General features: G+C 57.5%; 3 protein-coding genes across 5 annotated transcripts; all 3 read left to right on the forward strand.

Annotated features, from left to right (window-relative positions):
* Positions 1 to 65: 65 nt before the first annotated feature.
* On the forward strand, positions 66 to 7,800 carry cand1 (cullin-associated and neddylation-dissociated 1). The gene is made up of 26 exons (XM_077594056.1): positions 66 to 419; positions 1,017 to 1,092; positions 1,169 to 1,236; positions 1,315 to 1,469; positions 1,546 to 1,669; positions 1,738 to 1,825; positions 2,187 to 2,355; positions 2,441 to 2,546; positions 2,610 to 2,755; positions 2,850 to 3,001; positions 3,069 to 3,209; positions 3,285 to 3,426; positions 3,503 to 3,711; positions 3,777 to 3,936; positions 4,014 to 4,103; positions 4,187 to 4,340; positions 4,426 to 4,663; positions 4,744 to 4,932; positions 5,007 to 5,150; positions 5,304 to 5,439; positions 5,501 to 5,677; positions 5,765 to 5,860; positions 5,935 to 6,104; positions 6,186 to 6,350; positions 6,415 to 6,522; positions 7,028 to 7,800. Exons 1-26 carry the CDS (start codon positions 352 to 354, stop codon positions 7,250 to 7,252), a joined length of 3,696 nt encoding a protein of 1,231 aa, XP_077450182.1. The 5' UTR covers positions 66 to 351; the 3' UTR covers positions 7,253 to 7,800.
* A 437-nt stretch (positions 7,801 to 8,237) lies between these two features.
* Positions 8,238 to 11,597, forward strand: LOC144068907 (ras-related protein Rap-1b). Its single transcript, XM_077593830.1, has 9 exons — positions 8,238 to 8,394; positions 8,492 to 8,609; positions 9,584 to 9,653; positions 9,732 to 9,800; positions 9,866 to 9,922; positions 10,005 to 10,145; positions 10,221 to 10,364; positions 10,447 to 10,542; positions 10,614 to 11,597. The coding sequence occupies exons 3-8, from the start codon at positions 9,597 to 9,599 to the stop codon at positions 10,531 to 10,533; spliced, it is 555 nt and encodes a 184-aa protein (XP_077449956.1). The 5' UTR covers positions 8,238 to 8,394; positions 8,492 to 8,609; positions 9,584 to 9,596; the 3' UTR covers positions 10,534 to 10,542; positions 10,614 to 11,597.
* Positions 11,598 to 11,742: 145 nt separating this feature from the next.
* mdm1 (Mdm1 nuclear protein) lies at positions 11,743 to 15,924 on the forward strand. 3 transcript variants are annotated; one of them, XM_077593829.1, is made up of 10 exons: positions 11,743 to 12,443; positions 12,613 to 12,802; positions 12,886 to 13,013; positions 13,240 to 13,467; positions 13,540 to 13,716; positions 14,601 to 14,782; positions 14,848 to 14,956; positions 15,068 to 15,236; positions 15,307 to 15,360; positions 15,465 to 15,924. In XM_077593829.1, exons 3-10 carry the CDS (start codon positions 12,891 to 12,893, stop codon positions 15,572 to 15,574), a joined length of 1,152 nt encoding a protein of 383 aa, XP_077449955.1. In that variant the 5' UTR covers positions 11,743 to 12,443; positions 12,613 to 12,802; positions 12,886 to 12,890; the 3' UTR covers positions 15,575 to 15,924. The 3 variants fall into 3 exon arrangements, with proteins under 3 accessions (XP_077449955.1, XP_077449953.1, XP_077449954.1); XM_077593827.1 differs by having other exon boundaries at positions 15,068 to 15,360; XM_077593828.1 differs by lacking the exon at positions 11,743 to 12,443 and having other exon boundaries at positions 12,450 to 12,802; positions 15,068 to 15,360.
* Positions 15,925 to 16,068: the final 144 nt, after the last annotated feature.

Here is a 16,068-nt window from a genome sequence, read left to right on the forward strand (position 1 = left end):
TTGTCCCCTTTCACGTCATGTACGACTGTCTAAATATTTGTGTCCATTGCAGGCAGGCAGTCAGGCAGGCAGCGTCCAGTGGCTTAACCCCGCCCCTCCACAATGACAACGGGCGTTCCATTAAAAGATTGAAAACGCACCAATGTTCAGCAGGCCGCCGTTGTAACCAACAAACAAAGCCCCAAAAAACAACAAAGGCAGAAGTAAACCCGGACAGCGCACCCAAAAACCACGAACGGAGGCAAATATTATCATAAGACTCGGAACCGGAACACGCACACACGCAGTCAGGCAGGCAGGCAGGCAGGCAGCCAGCCAGGCACGCAGGACCAGCTAGAGAGGAGCAGCGACATGGCGAGCGCCTCGTATCACATCTCCAACCTGTTGGAGAAAATGACCTCCAGCGACAAAGATTTCAGGTAAATTGCCCGCTAGCTCACGTCGGAGCCTCGCGTGGTTGAGCCACCCCGCACGCGCCTAATAGAAGCCCGGAGCCGGACGCCAAACACGGCACGACTCGCATGTAGCAGGCCTTAGCATGTTAGCACGTAGCCACCTGTCTGAACGTCGTCACGTCGTCGGCCTCAACAAATGACCGAGGCGTAAAAGACTTTGGACGGCGGAGGTGGCTCGGGCGTGACCACCCGAAATTGGGCTGTCCTTGCGGGGGTTTGTTTAGCCGTCACGTCGTGGGAGTTAGCATTTAGCCTGGCTGTCGCACTCAATGCAACTTGGGTCATGCTATCAGCTAACTTGCTAGCAGCTGCAGTTTGTATGCGCCGTCTCATGACGTCACATAGGCAGCCTCAAAGCCGTCAGTATCTGTGCCCACTAAATTAACTTTTTCCACTGCCAATGACGATCACAGACGCGCGGCTCTTCTCATCTCTTTAAATGTGTTTGACATTCCCACCCGTTTGAAGTGGCAAATGGGTCGGACGTCTCTCGTCGTCCATGGCTGCCAGCGTTCCGCTCGCTCGCGGGTGCGCAATGACGTGATTGGTCGCCGTCCGCAGGTTCATGGCCACCAATGACCTGATGACAGAACTGCAAAAAGATTCCATCAAACTGGACGACGACAGCGAGAGGAAGGTGCGACTCCTCCGAGGGCGACGCTCGCCCGCTGGGAAACGGGGCGCCGTAACCTCTGTGTCGTTGCCGTGGGCAGGTGGTGAGGATGATTCTCAAGCTGCTGGAGGACAAGAACGGCGAAGTTCAGAACCTGGCCGTCAAGTGGTAACGCCGAGGCGGGAGCGGGGGACGCGGCGGTGGACGCCGTTGGGAATAATCGCGGGCTGGTTTGGGGGTGGTCAGCCTGGGCCCGCTGGTGAGCAAGGTGAAGGAGTACCAGGTGGAGACCATCGTGGACACGCTGTGCACCAACATGCTTTCCGACAAAGAGCAGCTCCGAGACATCTCGTCCATCGGGCTCAAGACGGTCATCGGGGAGCTGCCGCCGGCGTCCAGCGGTGGGTGAGCCGCTCGCCGCTCGCCGCCGGGATGCCCGCCCGTGCCTGACGCGCCCCGCGCGCCTTCCGACCGCAGGCTCGGCCCTGGCCGCCAGCGTGTGCAAGAAGATCACGGGACGTCTGACCAGCGCCATCGCCAAACAGGAAGATGTGTCGGTGCAGCTGGAGGCGCTGGACATCATGGCCGACATGCTCTGCAGGTAAGGACGGACGGGCGGTCGACGCCCGGCCCCCGCTCGCCGCTGAGCCCGTGCGTCTCGCCTTTCAGACAGGGGGGGTTGCTGGTCAACTTCCATCCGTCCATCCTCGGCTGCCTCCTTCCTCAGCTCACTTCGCCCAGGCTGGCCGTCAGGAAGGTAAGACCAGGGTTTAGGGCAGGGGTTGGGAAACTTTTTGATGGAAAGAGCCATAAACAATTCATATTTTTTAAATGTTAATCCTTGAGAGCCATAATCACAATTGAAAAGTCAACATACATGAAAATGTGTGCCTTTTTTAGTCACGTCACCACTTTTAAAGTACAAAAAGTCTTTGAATTCTTTTGACAACATTGTTACGTTGTTGCTAATCAATGAGTATCAATGAGAAAATCCATGCAAAAGAGTGTGATGAAAAACAAAAGATTATAAGGCGCTGGGGTAGTGTCAATGCCATAATACCAACGTAACTCTCCTATTCCTATACCCTCACGCTAACCGCCGTCCGCCCTTCCCCCAGCGGACCATCATGGCGCTGGGCCACCTGGTCATGTCCTGTGGCAACCTGGTCTTCATCGACCTCATTGAGCACCTGCTGAGCGAGCTGGGCCGCAACGACAACATGTCCACCACCAGGACGTACATCCAGTGCACGGCCGCCATCAGCCGGCAGGCCGGCCACCGGATCGGTGAGACGCGCTAACGCCAATGGCGCCGTGCTAACGCCAATGGCGCCGTGCTAACGCCAATGCCGCATTTTGCCCGTGGGCACAGGCGAGTACCTGGAGAAGATCATCCCGCTGGTGGTCAAATTCTGCAACGTGGACGACGACGAGCTGAGGGAGTACTGCATCCAGGCCTTTGAGTCCTTCGTGAGACGGTATGCCACATGTGCACGCCCGCCGCGATGCGCGCCGCGCTCACCCAAAGTGGCTGGGCTCAGGTGTCCGAAAGAAGTGTACGCCCACGTGCCCACCGTCATCTCCATCTGCTTGCGTTACCTGACCTACGACCCCAACTACAACTTTGACGACGAAGACGAGGACGACAACGCCATGGATGCCGAGCAAAACGACGAAGATTACCAAGGTGGCGTGCGTGCGGGTGGGCGTGCGCGTGGTTTCGCGCTCTTTTTTGGGGGGGGCTAAACGAAGAGCCGTGGCTTTTCCTCCGGCGGCTTCAGGCAGCGACGACGAGTACAGCGACGACGACGACATGAGCTGGAAGGTCCGGCGAGCGGCGGCCAAGTGCTTGGACGCCGTGGTCTCCACGCGGCACGAGATGCTGCCCGAGTTCTACCGCTCGATTTCCCCCGCGCTGGTCTGCCGCTTCAAGGTAACGCCTCGGCGGCGGCGGCGGCGTACGAGCGAGCTATCTCACCCGTGCTCGCGTCCGTCTCTAGGAAAGGGAGGAGAACGTGAAGGCGGACGTCTTCCACGCCTACCTGTCGCTGCTGAAGCAGACGCGGCCCGCTCAGAGCTGGCTGGCCGACCCTGACGCCATGGAGCAGGGGGACACGCCCCTAACCATGCTGCAGAGTCAGGTGACCCCGTCGGACGGCGGGTGCCTCGGAGGGTGGGCTTTTGGTGACACGGCGTGTGTGCGGCGTCCCCCTCAGGTGGCCATCATCGTGAAGGCGCTCCACAAGCAGCTGAAGGAGAAGAGCGTCAAAACGCGCCAATGCTGCTTCAACATGCTGACAGAACTGGTCAACGTGCTCCCGGGCGCCCTGACGCAACACATCCCCGTGCTCGTGCCAGGTCAGACTCGGCGCACACCGCAACACCCCCGCCGGCGCGGACCATCCGACGACGGCCATTTTTTTTTCTCCCCCAGGCATCATCTTCTCGCTCAACGACAAATCGAGCAGCTCCAACCTGAAGATCGACGCGCTGGCGTGTCTCCACGTCATCATGGTCACGCACCCCGCCCACGCCTTCCACGCGCACGTGCCTGCCCTGGTCCCGCCGGTGGTGGCGTGCGTGGGGGACCCCTTCTACAAGATCACCTCGGAGGCGCTGCTGGTCACGCAGCAGCTGGTCAAGGTCGGCAGCGCCCGTCTCCGTCCCCACCGTCCCCCCCTTCGCGTCTCAACCCCCACGTCCGACAGGTCATCAGACCCCTGGACGACCCCTCGGAAAGCTTCGACCCCTCCCCCTACATCGACGACCTGTTCGGCTGCACCGTCCGCCGCCTGAAAGCCGCCGACATTGACCAGGAAGTCAAAGAACGCGCCATTTCCTGCATGGGACAGATCATCTGCAATCTAGGTAGGCCCGCGCCGGTCCCGACGGGCGCGAGCCTGTCCCGAGAATCCTTCCGCCCCAACTTGCCGTCGCCGTGACAGGCGACCGTCTTCCCGCCGAGCTCCGCGGAACGCTCTCCATCTTTCTGGAACGCCTGAAGAACGAGATCACCCGGCTCACCACCGTGAAAGGTGACCGTCGACGGAACCCCCGTACGGGAAGCTGGTTTTGACCCGTTTGGCTTTTGTGGCTTTCCCCCCCCCCCCCGATAAAGCTTTGACGCTGATCGCCGGCTCGCCGCTGAAAATCGACCTGCGCCCCGTGCTGCCCGACGCCATCCCCATCCTGGCCTCCTTCTTGCGCAAGAACCAGCGAGCGCTCAAGCTCTGCACGCTGGCCGCCCTGGACATCCTGCTCAGGAACTACAGGTAACAAAAAAATAAAAGGGCAACCGACCGACGCTCGGAGCAGGTCCGCTGAGTATTATTCTTTTTTTTTTCTGGGCCCGCCCAGCTCGGCGGTAACGCCGGCCATGGTGGACGCGGTGCTGGCCGAGCTGCCGCCGCTGATCTCGGAGAGCGACATGCACGTGTCGCAGATGGCGCTGAGCTTCCTGTCCACGCTGGCCGTCACGCACCCCTCGCTGCTGGGGCAGCTGAGCGGCGACAACATCCTGACCCAGCTCATCGCGCTGGTCCGCTCGCCGTTGCTGCAGGGGGGCGCTCTCGCCGCCATGTTGGACTTTTACCAGGTACGCCCCGCCCCGCCGGCCTTTCCCAGAGAGGAGGAGCCACTCGGGAGTCAGGAGCCTTTTGGTGTGCCCTTTTACAGGCGCTGGTGTCCACAGACACGCCCGGTTTGGGCTACATGGACCTTCTGAGGATGCTGACGGGTCCGGTTTACTCGCAGAGCACCGTGCTGCCCCACAAGCAGGCTTACTGCTCCATCGCCAAATGCGTGGCCGCGCTCACCAGGGCGTGTCCGGACGAGGGCCCGGCCGTGGTCGGCCAGTTCATACAGGTGCGTGCGTGGGCGGAGGCGCAAACCGCCCGCACGCCGGCATCGCCGCTCACGCCTGCTCTCGCGCCCGCCAGGACGTGAAAAATAGCCGATCCACCGACTCCATCAGGCTGCTGGCGCTCCTCTCCCTGGGCGAGGTGGGCCACCACGTGGACCTCAGCGGCCAGCCGGAGCTCAAGACCGTCATCCTGGACGCCTTCTCGTCCTCCAGCGAGGAGGTGCGTCCGATCCGTGCCGCCATCCCGGAAGCGTCTTTTCCAAGCGCCTTGAAATTTGGCGTCATCTCACGGCCCACTTGAGACCAATTCAAGCGGGGCGAGCGCGTTTCAGCAGCAGCAGCCGCCGTCGTTCACCCGCTTGCCGTCCGTCAGGTCAAGTCGGCGGCGTCGTACGCGCTGGGCAGCATCGCCGTGGGGAACCTTCCCGAATACCTTCCCTTCGTCCTGCAGGAAATCTCCTCGTCCAAGCGCCAGTACTTGCTGCTCCACTCGCTCAAGGAGATCATCAGTGAGTACGCCGCCTCATCTTTTGGCTTTCATCTCTCCAATCCGCGCCGCGGCGCCCTCAGGCTCGGCGTCGGTGTCCGGCTTGAAGCCGTACGTGGAGTCCGTCTGGACGCTGCTCCTCAAGCACTGCGAGTGTCAGGAGGAGGGAACGCGCAACGTGGTGGCCGAGTGCTTGGGGAAGCTCACGCTCATCAACCCCGAGACGTTGCTGCCGCGCCTTAAGGGCTACCTGCTCTCGGGTGCGTAGGCGTCTCAAAAATGTGGCGGGGGCAAAGGCGGCAAAGGCGGCGACGGCGGGCGCTCCGCTCACCAAATCGCCGCCGCAGGCTCGTCTTACGCTCGGAGCTCGGTGGTGACGGCCGTCAAGTTCACCATCTCGGACCAGCCGCAGCCCATCGACCCCCTGCTCAAGAACTGCATAGGTACGTGGCGGAGGCGGGGCGTGGGCAGGACCTCGCAATGATATTTAAAAAAAAAAAAAAAAATTGGCCGACAGGCGACTTCCTGAAGACGCTGGAAGACCCCGACCTGAACGTGCGGCGCGTGGCCCTGGTGACGTTCAACTCGGCGGCCCACAACAAGCCCAGCCTCATCCGGGAGCTCCTCGACTCGGTTCTGCCGCAGCTATACAACGAGACCAAAGTGCGAAAGGAGCTGATACGAGAGGTGAGCAAACCTTAACCGACTGGCTTCGAGCGCGGGGTTCCGCGGGAGGGCGCTCAAGGGTGTTCCGGCGGCGGCGCGCAGGTGGAGATGGGCCCGTTCAAGCACACGGTGGACGACGGGCTGGACCTCCGCAAGGCAGCCTTCGAGTGCATGTACACGCTGCTGGACAGCTGCCTGGACCGCATCGACATCTTCACCTTCCTCAACCACGTGGAGGACGGCCTCAAGGACCACTACGACATCAAGGTGGGTTGGGTCGGCGGGCGGGCATGCGTGCGTCTGTTTGACGTGCTCTCTCTCTCTCTCGTAGATGCTGACCTTCTTGATGCTGGCCCGCCTGTCATCGCTCTGTCCCAGCGCCGTCCTGCAGAGGCTGGACCGTCTGGTGGAGCCCCTCAGAGCCACCTGCACCACCAAGGTATGGCCGTCAGAATCGGAGGTGGAGCCATAGGGGTTTCAAAAAGAAAATTATATGCATCCAATTCAATGAAGAAATAAATACAAATTCAATCCATTGTCTACAACAGTGGTCGGGAACCTTTTTGACAGAGTGCCATAAACAAATCATATTTTCAAATGTTATTCATTGAGAGCCATACTGAGAATTTAAAAGTACAAATACCTGAAATGGGTGCATTCTTTAGTCATTTCACCTCTTTTTTTAAATACAAAGTCTGAATTCTTTGGACATAACATTGTCATGCTATTGCTAATCAATGAGTACCAATGCATGTATGCATGTAGAAAGGCCGAATGAAAAACGTCAACAATTTCCATATTTTTACCTCAGTTTAGCTCCCGAGCCATAGGTTCCCTACCCCTGGTCTACAAGAGTGTCTATTTTCTCGCGCCAGCCACTGGGTGGTGCTAAATTGCAACCTACATCGACGGGCACCCAAAATGAGTTTCCCCCCCCCTTTCAGGTGAAGGCCAACTCGGTGAAGCAGGAGTTCGAGAAGCAGGACGAGCTGAAGCGCTCGGCCATGCGGGCGGTGGTGGCGCTGCTGACCATCCCCGAGGCCGAGAAGTCGCCGCTCATGTCGGAGTTCCAGTCGCAGATCTCGTCCAATCAGGAGCTGGCCGCCATCTTCGACTCCATCCAGAGGGATTCTACTTCGGCCAACATGGAGTCCATGGACACCAGCTAGACGCCACGGACGCAGGGACGCCTGCCCGCAACGCGACGGGGCGACGGAGCGACCCCACGGCATGTTTCCACGACAACGCACACATACGCAAGACACAAGACACGTAGTGACAATTTCCTAGCGATTGGTCGTTCCCATGATGCATTGCACTGAAATCGGCGCTTGGAGAGGTCACGTGGCCCATCGCGGACAAAAAAAAGGTCAGAACCCCCAAGTCCCCCCCTGAACCCCCCGTCCTTCCTTCCTTCCCAAATGGAGAACAGGTGCCGTGACCTGATTGGCCGCCTCCGCGCTCCGAACTCATCACGGGCTGTTGGTGCCCCTGAGCCGTGGGATTTACCTTTTTTGTTTCTCTCTATCGCTTCTCGTCGTTTTTGGAGGAGCGGGGGAGCTCCTTCCTCAACCGGCTTTTCGCCCGCGAAGGAAACGGCGTTGCGTCTGGGCAGATGTGCCACCAGACGCCGGCGGTAACGTCGGCCGACCGGTTCTGTCACTTGTATGGTGTCCGAAACCGAGGGAATTAAAAATAAAGGTCCATTTCTGCCTGCCTTCATGCTTGTTGTGTATTTACACTCATCGACTGTTAAAAAGGAAATTAAAACTCTTCTAGTAGATGAATTAACCTTTCAAATGGATTGGACATTGACATCGAGGTTTAACTTAGCTCCTGATATAATGTAAAAAAAACTGCAAGATATGTGCTAGGCAAGTATTTCTATAATTTCAATCCCCTTTTTAAAAAAAAAAAAAAGCCTAAATAAAAAGAATATATACTGTAGAAATGGAAAGAACAACCTATATACAAAAAGAAATGGTAATACCACTGCCATTAAGCAAAAGTCATATTTATTTATTTTTTACAAACATCGTTATTGCATTTTGACTTTCTATTTCCTGTGTTGAAGCTTCCTGTCCGATGGTTTAAACTTTAAACGGAAGTTGCTATTTCGGGTGATTCCTTCCTGTTTGGGTGTGGCTTTACAACAGACTGAGCGCTTTATTTGTGTATGTTTACTATTCCAAATCGCCCATAGGGTTATCTCTTAAATTTAGGCACTGATAGCTTTTCATGTGTTTTTTTTTAACCAAAAATGAAACAATCCTGACGTTCGTTTTTCATCACTACCCGCTTTCTGAAAATGGTGAACATTTCTCCTTTGTACTTGTCACTTTACCACTCGGCCCCGTAAAAGACTTTCGATGGCTTTCACTGATTCCGGCGCGACCCTTGTTTTGAAGTTCTAAACCGGATGCGGGTGCGCAACTTCCTCTCGTCTCTTCCTTGACGTCTGCCTAGTAGGGAGCGGCCCGTGGTCGCGCGAAAGGGGGACACACAACAGCCGACGAGTGGATGACGGTGAGCCCTTTTTCCTTCTTTTTTCGTCCCCCCCTTGCCTGACTTTATCCACTTTTGCCGTCCTTGCGTCATGTGTGATACGACACACCGCGACTTCTTGTGACACACGGCCGACTTGGACCGGGTTGGGCTCCGGTGGGAGGGAGGGAGGGAGGTAGGCAGGGTCGGACCGAGGCTAGCTAAGGCTGGTTTGCGGAAGCGGGTCGCCGTGTAGAGAAACAGACAGACGGACGGACGGACAATGTGAAGGAAAGACAGGCAAATAGCCAGCCTTGCTTTAGGTTTTATTGACAATATGGCGGACCGCCCCTCTCTTCGTCTCGTTCTGCGGGGGGCCTAGACCGAGACCTGGCCGGCCGGAGAAGCTCCCCGTGGCGGCCACGGAAACACCCAACTTCCGTCATGTTGCCACAGCTTCTGGTCGGCCGGAAGTCTTTTTTTTTTGGTCGATGTGCCCGTCTTATTTGGAGCCCCAAATTTGACCACGACACGCCAACACGTCGCGATAGTATTGACGGACCGACCCCACCTAGTCGGCTGTGTGTGCACGTGAGGCGTTCAGGGTCCCGCGAGATGACACCTTCACGACTGCTACAGCCATTGGCTGCCAGTGACGGCGCTGAACGTCCAATCAAAGCGGGAGGGGAGGGATGCCATCCCGCCCCCTTCCAACGAATTGGACTTGGTTGACTTTGCTACGTTTGTAGTTCAGCATCAGCGAGTCAACATTCTGCGACGCGCCCCAACTTGATTACGACGCAACATCCACACAATCATGGCCGTACGCTTACACGCACACACGGACGCGCTCGTTGCCGCGGCAACCCTCCTTGACTTATCCCTCCCGCGTGTCGCGTCTTGTTACGCCGCCGCCGCCCCAGGCACGACTGGTATGCGCGCTCGAGAGGATGCTGGCAAATGGCTACGTTAGCTTGTTCGCATCATTTTATTTTTTTATTTTCTCCTTCTTCCAGACAGTAAGTCAAGATGCGTGAATACAAGCTGGTGGTTTTGGGATCCGGCGGCGTCGGCAAGTCTGCCCTGGTAAGAGGCGCGTGGTAACTGAGCGCAGCGGAGATTTGGAGCTCAACTTCCTCTTACTCATTTGCGTTGCCCGCGTAGACGGTGCAGTTCGTTCAGGGAATCTTTGTGGAGAAGTACGACCCCACGATAGAAGATTCCTACAGGAAGGTAAGAGCCCCAAACGGCCTTTGCTCTTTGGCCGTCCACCGCTAAGTTTTTGTGCGTGTCGGCAGCAAGTGGAGGTGGATTGCCAGCAGTGTATGTTGGAGATTTTGGACACGGCGGGCACGGTAAGATCTCTCGTTTTTCCGCCGGCGGGCGGGCGCTCCGGTGGAAGGCCGCCGCCTCATTTGCTAATCCGGCTCCTTTCAGGAGCAATTCACGGCCATGCGCGACCTCTACATGAAGAACGGTCAAGGCTTCGCCCTGGTCTACTCCATCACGGCTCAGTCCACCTTCAACGATCTCCAGGACCTCCGGGAGCAGATCCTCCGCGTGAAAGACACGGATGACGTACGTACGCCCGCACGCACGCGTGAACGGCCGTCTCGGGAAACGGCTGGGAAAAACCCGCTCTGTGGCTTTCAGGTTCCCATGATCCTGGTGGGCAACAAGTGTGACCTGGAAGTGGAGCGCGTGGTGGCCAAAGAGTCCGGCGTGGGTCTGGCCCGCCAGTGGAACTCGTGCGCCTTCCTGGAAACGTCCGCCAAGAGCAAGATCAACGTCAACGAGGTGAGCGGGTTGGCGGGTTGGGGGGTTGGGGGGCGCGCCGCCATGACATGGTTTGAGCAGTCGACGCCGGTCCTCCCTGTAGATTTTCTACGACCTGGTGAGGCAGATCAACAGGAAGAGCCCAGTGCCCGGGAGAGCCCGCAAAAAGTCCACCTGCCAGCTCCTCTAATGACTGCGGGTGCGTGCGTCTAGCGGCTAACGGCTAACGCGTCCCAACACCAACGTGCGCTTCCCGTGTTGTCTTTGCAGTCGCGCCCACCTGACTGACATGGACCCAGCAACCAATCAGAGGACATCTTCCAACGATCCCGCCCCCCGGCTACCTTCTCGTCGTCCAGTCGGAACTTTGTCGCCGTGACAACCGCGTCCCCGTCCTTGGTCTCGCTCCTCCTCTGTTGCCTTGGAAACCAAACGCCAAATGACTGTCGTGAGGACGGGATGCCAGGATGTTTCCCCATTCCCATCATGCTCTTTGCTTTTTTTTTTCCCCAGACCAACTGCACTGCTCTGGTGACGCGACGTTTATCGTTCCGATCGCTCCGATCGCTCCGTTCGTGCATTTTGCATTGACGACGATCGACGTCCAATCAAAAGCGGTTCTCATCAGTCGAAGTCCAATCCATTTGAAGGGGGAGTGCGGCAACAAACCGACAAATGTTCATCCGTTGCCACCCTCCCGCTCGGACGTCTGTCGCCGTCAATGCAGCCGTAGCAGTGGGTTTTGCCGTTAGCCCGTTGCGTTTAGCGTCAACTAACATCGCCTACGTTGGTTAGTACTTTTTCATTATTATTAGCATGTAGCAGGTTAGCTCGCACGTAAAGTGCGGCTCCGTTAGCCACGAATCTGCAGCGGCAACGTTTTCCGTTTCCACAAAAGTTGCTCGGAAATTTAGCGGCGTTAGCAAGTGTTGAAGGCCGCCGCCGCTCGTGGCTAACACGTTGCCTTTGGACAGCAGACTCACACTGTTCCACTCCTCAATGTATGCGTGAGTCCAGATTGTATCATTCACATGTTTATGGACATTCGTTATCTGCGGAACATATGTGAGTCGGTTGGTGTGTTCATTAGGATGAGTGCGTGCGTGTGTGTGTGTGTTTGTGCGCGCGCCGTGTCTGGCGACATTCTTGTGCTGCTTCCACTTTGGGCCTCGTACTTTTGTGTCGGATGCTTCGACTCGATGTCGACGAAAAACGAGATTGCGGAAGCCACTAAAAGCCTTTTCCGTCTTTAAACGTCTGCCTTTGTGGATGCGTGGAGGTCAGCTGGGTCAAGTTGTGTGAATTTGGGGGCAAATGCGGAAGTTTTCCGCGTGCGTGTCGGGTTTGTGTATTTGCGAATGGCGTCTGTGCGTGCGTGTGTGTGTGTGTTATTTGTCAAGTTCCATACAATGTGTTGGAGGGTTTCTTCATGTCGCATGCTAGCATTTTCCCTCTCGGCCTCCAGGAGGCGCCCTGTTTTTCAGCATGCGAAGAGCTGCCGTTGCGTGGCCGCCAGAGGGCGCCCCGCGGAATTCCCCACGAACTTGACTTGAGGCTCTCGGCGGCCGCGCCCCTCCCCTCACGGACTGGTCGTGCTCTGCTGGGCTAGGCTATGCTACTTTAAGCTAGGCTAGGCTAATGCAAACCGTTATGCACTTTGATTTGATCCACTGCATGAATGTTCGCAACGGAGCTCTCAAAAGCACTTTTGCCTGTTTTCCGGTTCCGTTTGTGTTGCCCGAGTGTGTGCGGGAGGGGGCGAGGGGTCAGGGGAGGTGAAGCCAAATGTAAAGTCTCAACTTCCGAAGCCTTAAATCAATAAAAACAAGAAAAAGTGGTGCAATTTTCGAACTGCGAGACGACTCTAACTTACTCCAGCGCGGCTAGCTTGGAAGCAGTATTAAGCGGGAGCTTAAGAGCTTTTAGCTCTTCCGGGACTCCTGGGCGCATGCGCGAATGCGTCTGCTGCCATGACAACGCCGCCCGCGACCTCTTGTCCTTATTTGGCTCTGCGTCGCATTCTGCTGTCTTTCCTCCAGCGACGACGACTCGGGGTTGCCAAGGTGACGGAGACGCCGGCTCGGCGTCATGACTCTCACGGTAAAAAGGAAGCTCGCTGACCACAATCGGTGTTAGCCGGCTAATGAGCTAGCTTGCGGCTACTCACTCGCTCACATTTTTAATGCTCGCTAATTAATATGGGCTGCGTTGGTCGCTTGTCATTCGTCGGCCTGCTGATGAAGGGCTAAAATTGCATGTCGTTCCTCAGAGCGAATACGAGAGAAGTGAGGGACCTTCTCGAAGCGGTCGGTCGGATGCAGGTCGCACCACCAAGGTATGCACCGGTGATTACAATTGCAATTAGAGCCGGGCTGCCCAGAAGAAATTCGGCTCTTTTGTCCACCCAACAAATCGCTCCGAGAGTCGACCCGATGCTCGCAGAACAGCGCCCCCCTCAGGTTTCAGCGCAGACCTACACGCGCCACCTCGGCCCATGTCTGACGCTCTCGCCGAGTGTCTTTGTCATTTGTCTTTCGCTCAGGTCGAATGGACAAAGGTCTCGAGGACCCCAGACGCGAGCACGCGGGACTGCGAGTTGGACGCGGGGACGAGCGGCGAGCGTCAACATGCGTCCTGGACGCGCGCTCGCCTTTGCTGAGGGCGCAACAGGTGCGCTGCAGTACACGGAACGACCGCTAGACGTCGTTCTTTGTCGAATTCCTTCCTATTCTTTTCTTGATCCACATTTTGAGTGTTCAATGTACTTAAAGTGGTTCATGTGAAGAAAATACACATTTGTAGTATACACTACGTGATTGGATGTCTGCCATTCATTCATTTTATTGCGTTCTGTTTGTTTTTGTTTGTTTGTTTGGGGTGGTGGCTGTTATTGTAGGTGCTCCAAGATGGCCACACGTCCCGAATGCGCCCCACGAAATCCAAGGCGCCGACGGTCTCGGTGAAAACGCAGACCAACCCCTTCCCGGAGCTGGCGCAACCCCGCCCCATCGCCACGGAAACGGAGTACCGCCGCAGCTTCCAGGCCGCGTTGCCCTCCCGCGAGCCCCGCCTGCGTAAACACGTGGAGCGTCGCCCGAGGCTCCCGCGCTTTCACACCCGCACGGTAGGCCCGCCGGCCCGCTAACCGCTAACCGCCCGCAAAACATGGCCGACGTGGTGGCTTTGATTTTGGCAGAAAAATCAGAAAGCCAAGGAGGAGTTGGAGAATATGCTGCCCCCGCGCCACCGTGACCCCGCCCATCACAGAGAAGCCCCCTCCGAGCCGCGGCTCCCGCGACGACGGCGGAAGCTGACGGAATACCAGGACAACTTTCCCACTCCGCTGCGCCTGGGCGCCGACGAGACCCCTCAGGTGCGCCGTGGCCACGTGACCCCGAAGCTAAAGACCCGAGTTAATGAGATTAGCCGCTAAACTCGCGCGATTCGATGAGTCGGTGACGCGCCAAATGTCCAACCAGTGCTGGAGCTTATACCAGATCACTAAGGGCACCCGTGTGCGGTCGATTGGTCACCGGTCTTTTGGTCGCCGGTCTTTTTGTTGCCCCGACCGCGACCAAAAGACCGGCGCCCAAACAAGGTAAAACAAGACGTCTACGCATCAATAAAAGCCAACAATGGCCATGAGCAGTTTCACTGAGCCGACGTGTGAGTGTAGAAGAGTTTGTGTGTACATGCGCTGTCCCTTTAAGAAGCGACGTCCGTCAGGGTCTTAACAAGTTCTCCAACAAAAAAAAACAATAAAAGTCCGGGAAATTAGGAGCTTTTCTTTAGCCTAATAATTAATAAGGCATTAAGTAGGACTAAATAGTCATTCGCACTTTGTATTTAGGGAATTTGAGCAACGATTTAAATGGTAATTATCAATAACCTTCCGGGCGACCAAAAGACCGGCGACCAATCGACCGTGTACCAAGGGCACCGGGCTTGGACTTATTTGGTTGCCACCGGCAACCCCACTTGCTCGAGAACCAAAACGTTTTTAGGCGACAAACGCGCCAAGAATCTTCCTGTTGTTCTATTTCACCCAAAGTTGACTCGCCTAGTCAAGCGAGGTGACACATGTTGACTTCCTGTCGCGCGCATCGGGGTCACGGAGGTCACGCTGGCTTTTTACCAGAACTCTGTAGAGTCTTCGAAGCCCCGAGCCGCTTCTCGGAACCGCTTCTTCATCGGGGTCACATCCGGCGACAAATGCCCCGGCGGCGTGTGACGCGTCCACGCTGGCCCGCTGCGCAGGTGGCGCTGTTGAGGAAGGAGGCCTCGTGGTACCGGCGCCGGGACTGGGGTACCAACTTGTTCCCGGATCACCTGAGCCAGCTCAGGTCCCAGTTCAACGTCCTGTGGGAGGCCAGCACCGACGGCAGCGCTCGCTCGGACCCCGCCCTCACGCCCCGCGTGGAGTCTCTGGATCTCGCCGGGTGAGGCGGGCGTTCGTCGGCGGCGGTCTAGCGAGCCCCCCTCTCACATGCCGTCCCGTCCGCAGAATCTCCGCCTCCTCCTCCGGGTCGGAAAGTCCGCCGCCGCCGCCTCGTCGCCAAACGTCCGGGACGGAAGGCCGAGAAGGTCCGGCGTCTCCAGAAGAAGCCTTTCAGGTGAGTGACACTTGACCCTTGACCCTTTTAAAAGATCCAATCTGTGGCCCTAATGTCTGTCGTCGGTGCTTTTCTGACAAATGGCCGCTCGTCTACTTGTCGTCTGCGCAGAGGCGGAGCGTCGGCGTCGGCACCACGCCTTGTCGCGCCGCCTCTTCCCGCCGGCGACCCGGCTCGGCTCCGGCTCCCTCCCCGACTCCGGCTCGGGGTCCCTCTCCGGTCCCGCCCCCGACGTACGTCATCCGAGGACAAATGAGACACGCCGAATTCCAGCACAACGGTGAGTTGGTGCCCATCCGTCCGCTGGCCCGTCCACGCGCCGACCCCTTTTGTCGCCGGTGTCCCCTCAGGCGAGCTGGGTCTCAAGTTCAGGTCGCATCAGTGCAGCCTCTGGATGAACGAAGGTGAGCGTATTCTTTATCCTCCGCGGAGAAGGAGCCACGTTCCCCGGCCAACGCGCCGAGGGCGGGAAATCCGCTAACGCCGCGCCCCCTTCTTCCCGTCCCAGGCCGACGTCTGTCCTTCGTGTCGGACCTCTCGGCGGCGTCGCGGTCCGCGGCGGTCGGGGTGATGGAGCGCGCCGGCTCCAGGGGACGGCAATTCTGGGACGAGAGCTGAGGCCGGATCATGGGTACCGACGATCGTCGGAGTCGACGGACGCCGAGACTGGACGTCCGTCCCCGTCGATGGAGACGAAAGGGGTTTAGGGGGCGGGGCCGGCGGGTGACGTCACATCCCGTGGGCAAATATTGACTTGTTGTCGTCACGACGACAACGTCACGTCGCATCCGCCGACGAGAGCAAATCAAAGCTTGATTTCCGGGCCCGGCCGCTTTGTTTGCGTTTGGCGCCCGTCAAGTTTGTCGAGATGATTGTCCTCGTCATCATCGTCAACACGCGTAATGACATGAGTCGTAAATGGACGCCGATGTTTGTCAATAAACGCGCCGAGCCAAGAATTTTGTGTACACAGCTTGTGATGGTTGGGGATTTTTCATCTTATGTCATTTGTCAGCTCCCGCAGAAAACCCCCACGGGCCTAGGGAGAACCCTCAAACTCCAGGGGGGGAAGGTGAAATACCCAGCGGGGATTGAACCCCCGGCCCCTGAAC

The sequence above is a fragment of the Stigmatopora argus genome, chromosome 23, assembly GCF_051989625.1.
Source record: "Stigmatopora argus isolate UIUO_Sarg chromosome 23, RoL_Sarg_1.0, whole genome shotgun sequence".
Classification (NCBI taxonomy): domain Eukaryota; kingdom Metazoa; phylum Chordata; class Actinopteri; order Syngnathiformes; family Syngnathidae; genus Stigmatopora; species Stigmatopora argus.

What these genes read in the sequence shown, in the direction of transcription:
- cand1 (XM_077594056.1), top strand. Translation starts at nt 352, where the DNA reads ATGGCGAGCGCCTCGTATCACATCTCCAACCTGTTGGAGAAAATGACC. An exon ending in GCTGCCGCCGGCGTCCAGCG is followed by an intron (nt 1,470 to 1,545) that starts GTGGGTGAGCCG and finishes TTCCGACCGCAG; the next exon opens with GCTCGGCCCTGGCCGCCAGC. An exon ending in ACAGATCATCTGCAATCTAG is followed by an intron (nt 3,937 to 4,013) that starts GTAGGCCCGCGC and finishes TCGCCGTGACAG; the next exon opens with GCGACCGTCTTCCCGCCGAG.
- LOC144068907 (XM_077593830.1), top strand. Translation starts at nt 9,597, where the DNA reads ATGCGTGAATACAAGCTGGTGGTTTTGGGATCCGGCGGCGTCGGCAAG. An exon ending in TAGAAGATTCCTACAGGAAG is followed by an intron (nt 9,801 to 9,865) that starts GTAAGAGCCCCA and finishes GCGTGTCGGCAG; the next exon opens with CAAGTGGAGGTGGATTGCCA. An exon ending in GCAAGATCAACGTCAACGAG is followed by an intron (nt 10,365 to 10,446) that starts GTGAGCGGGTTG and finishes TCCTCCCTGTAG; the next exon opens with ATTTTCTACGACCTGGTGAG.
- mdm1 (XM_077593827.1), top strand. Translation starts at nt 12,891, where the DNA reads ATGGACAAAGGTCTCGAGGACCCCAGACGCGAGCACGCGGGACTGCGA. An exon ending in CTTTGCTGAGGGCGCAACAG is followed by an intron (nt 13,014 to 13,239) that starts GTGCGCTGCAGT and finishes CTGTTATTGTAG; the next exon opens with GTGCTCCAAGATGGCCACAC. An exon ending in CGCGCTTTCACACCCGCACG is followed by an intron (nt 13,468 to 13,539) that starts GTAGGCCCGCCG and finishes TGATTTTGGCAG; the next exon opens with AAAAATCAGAAAGCCAAGGA.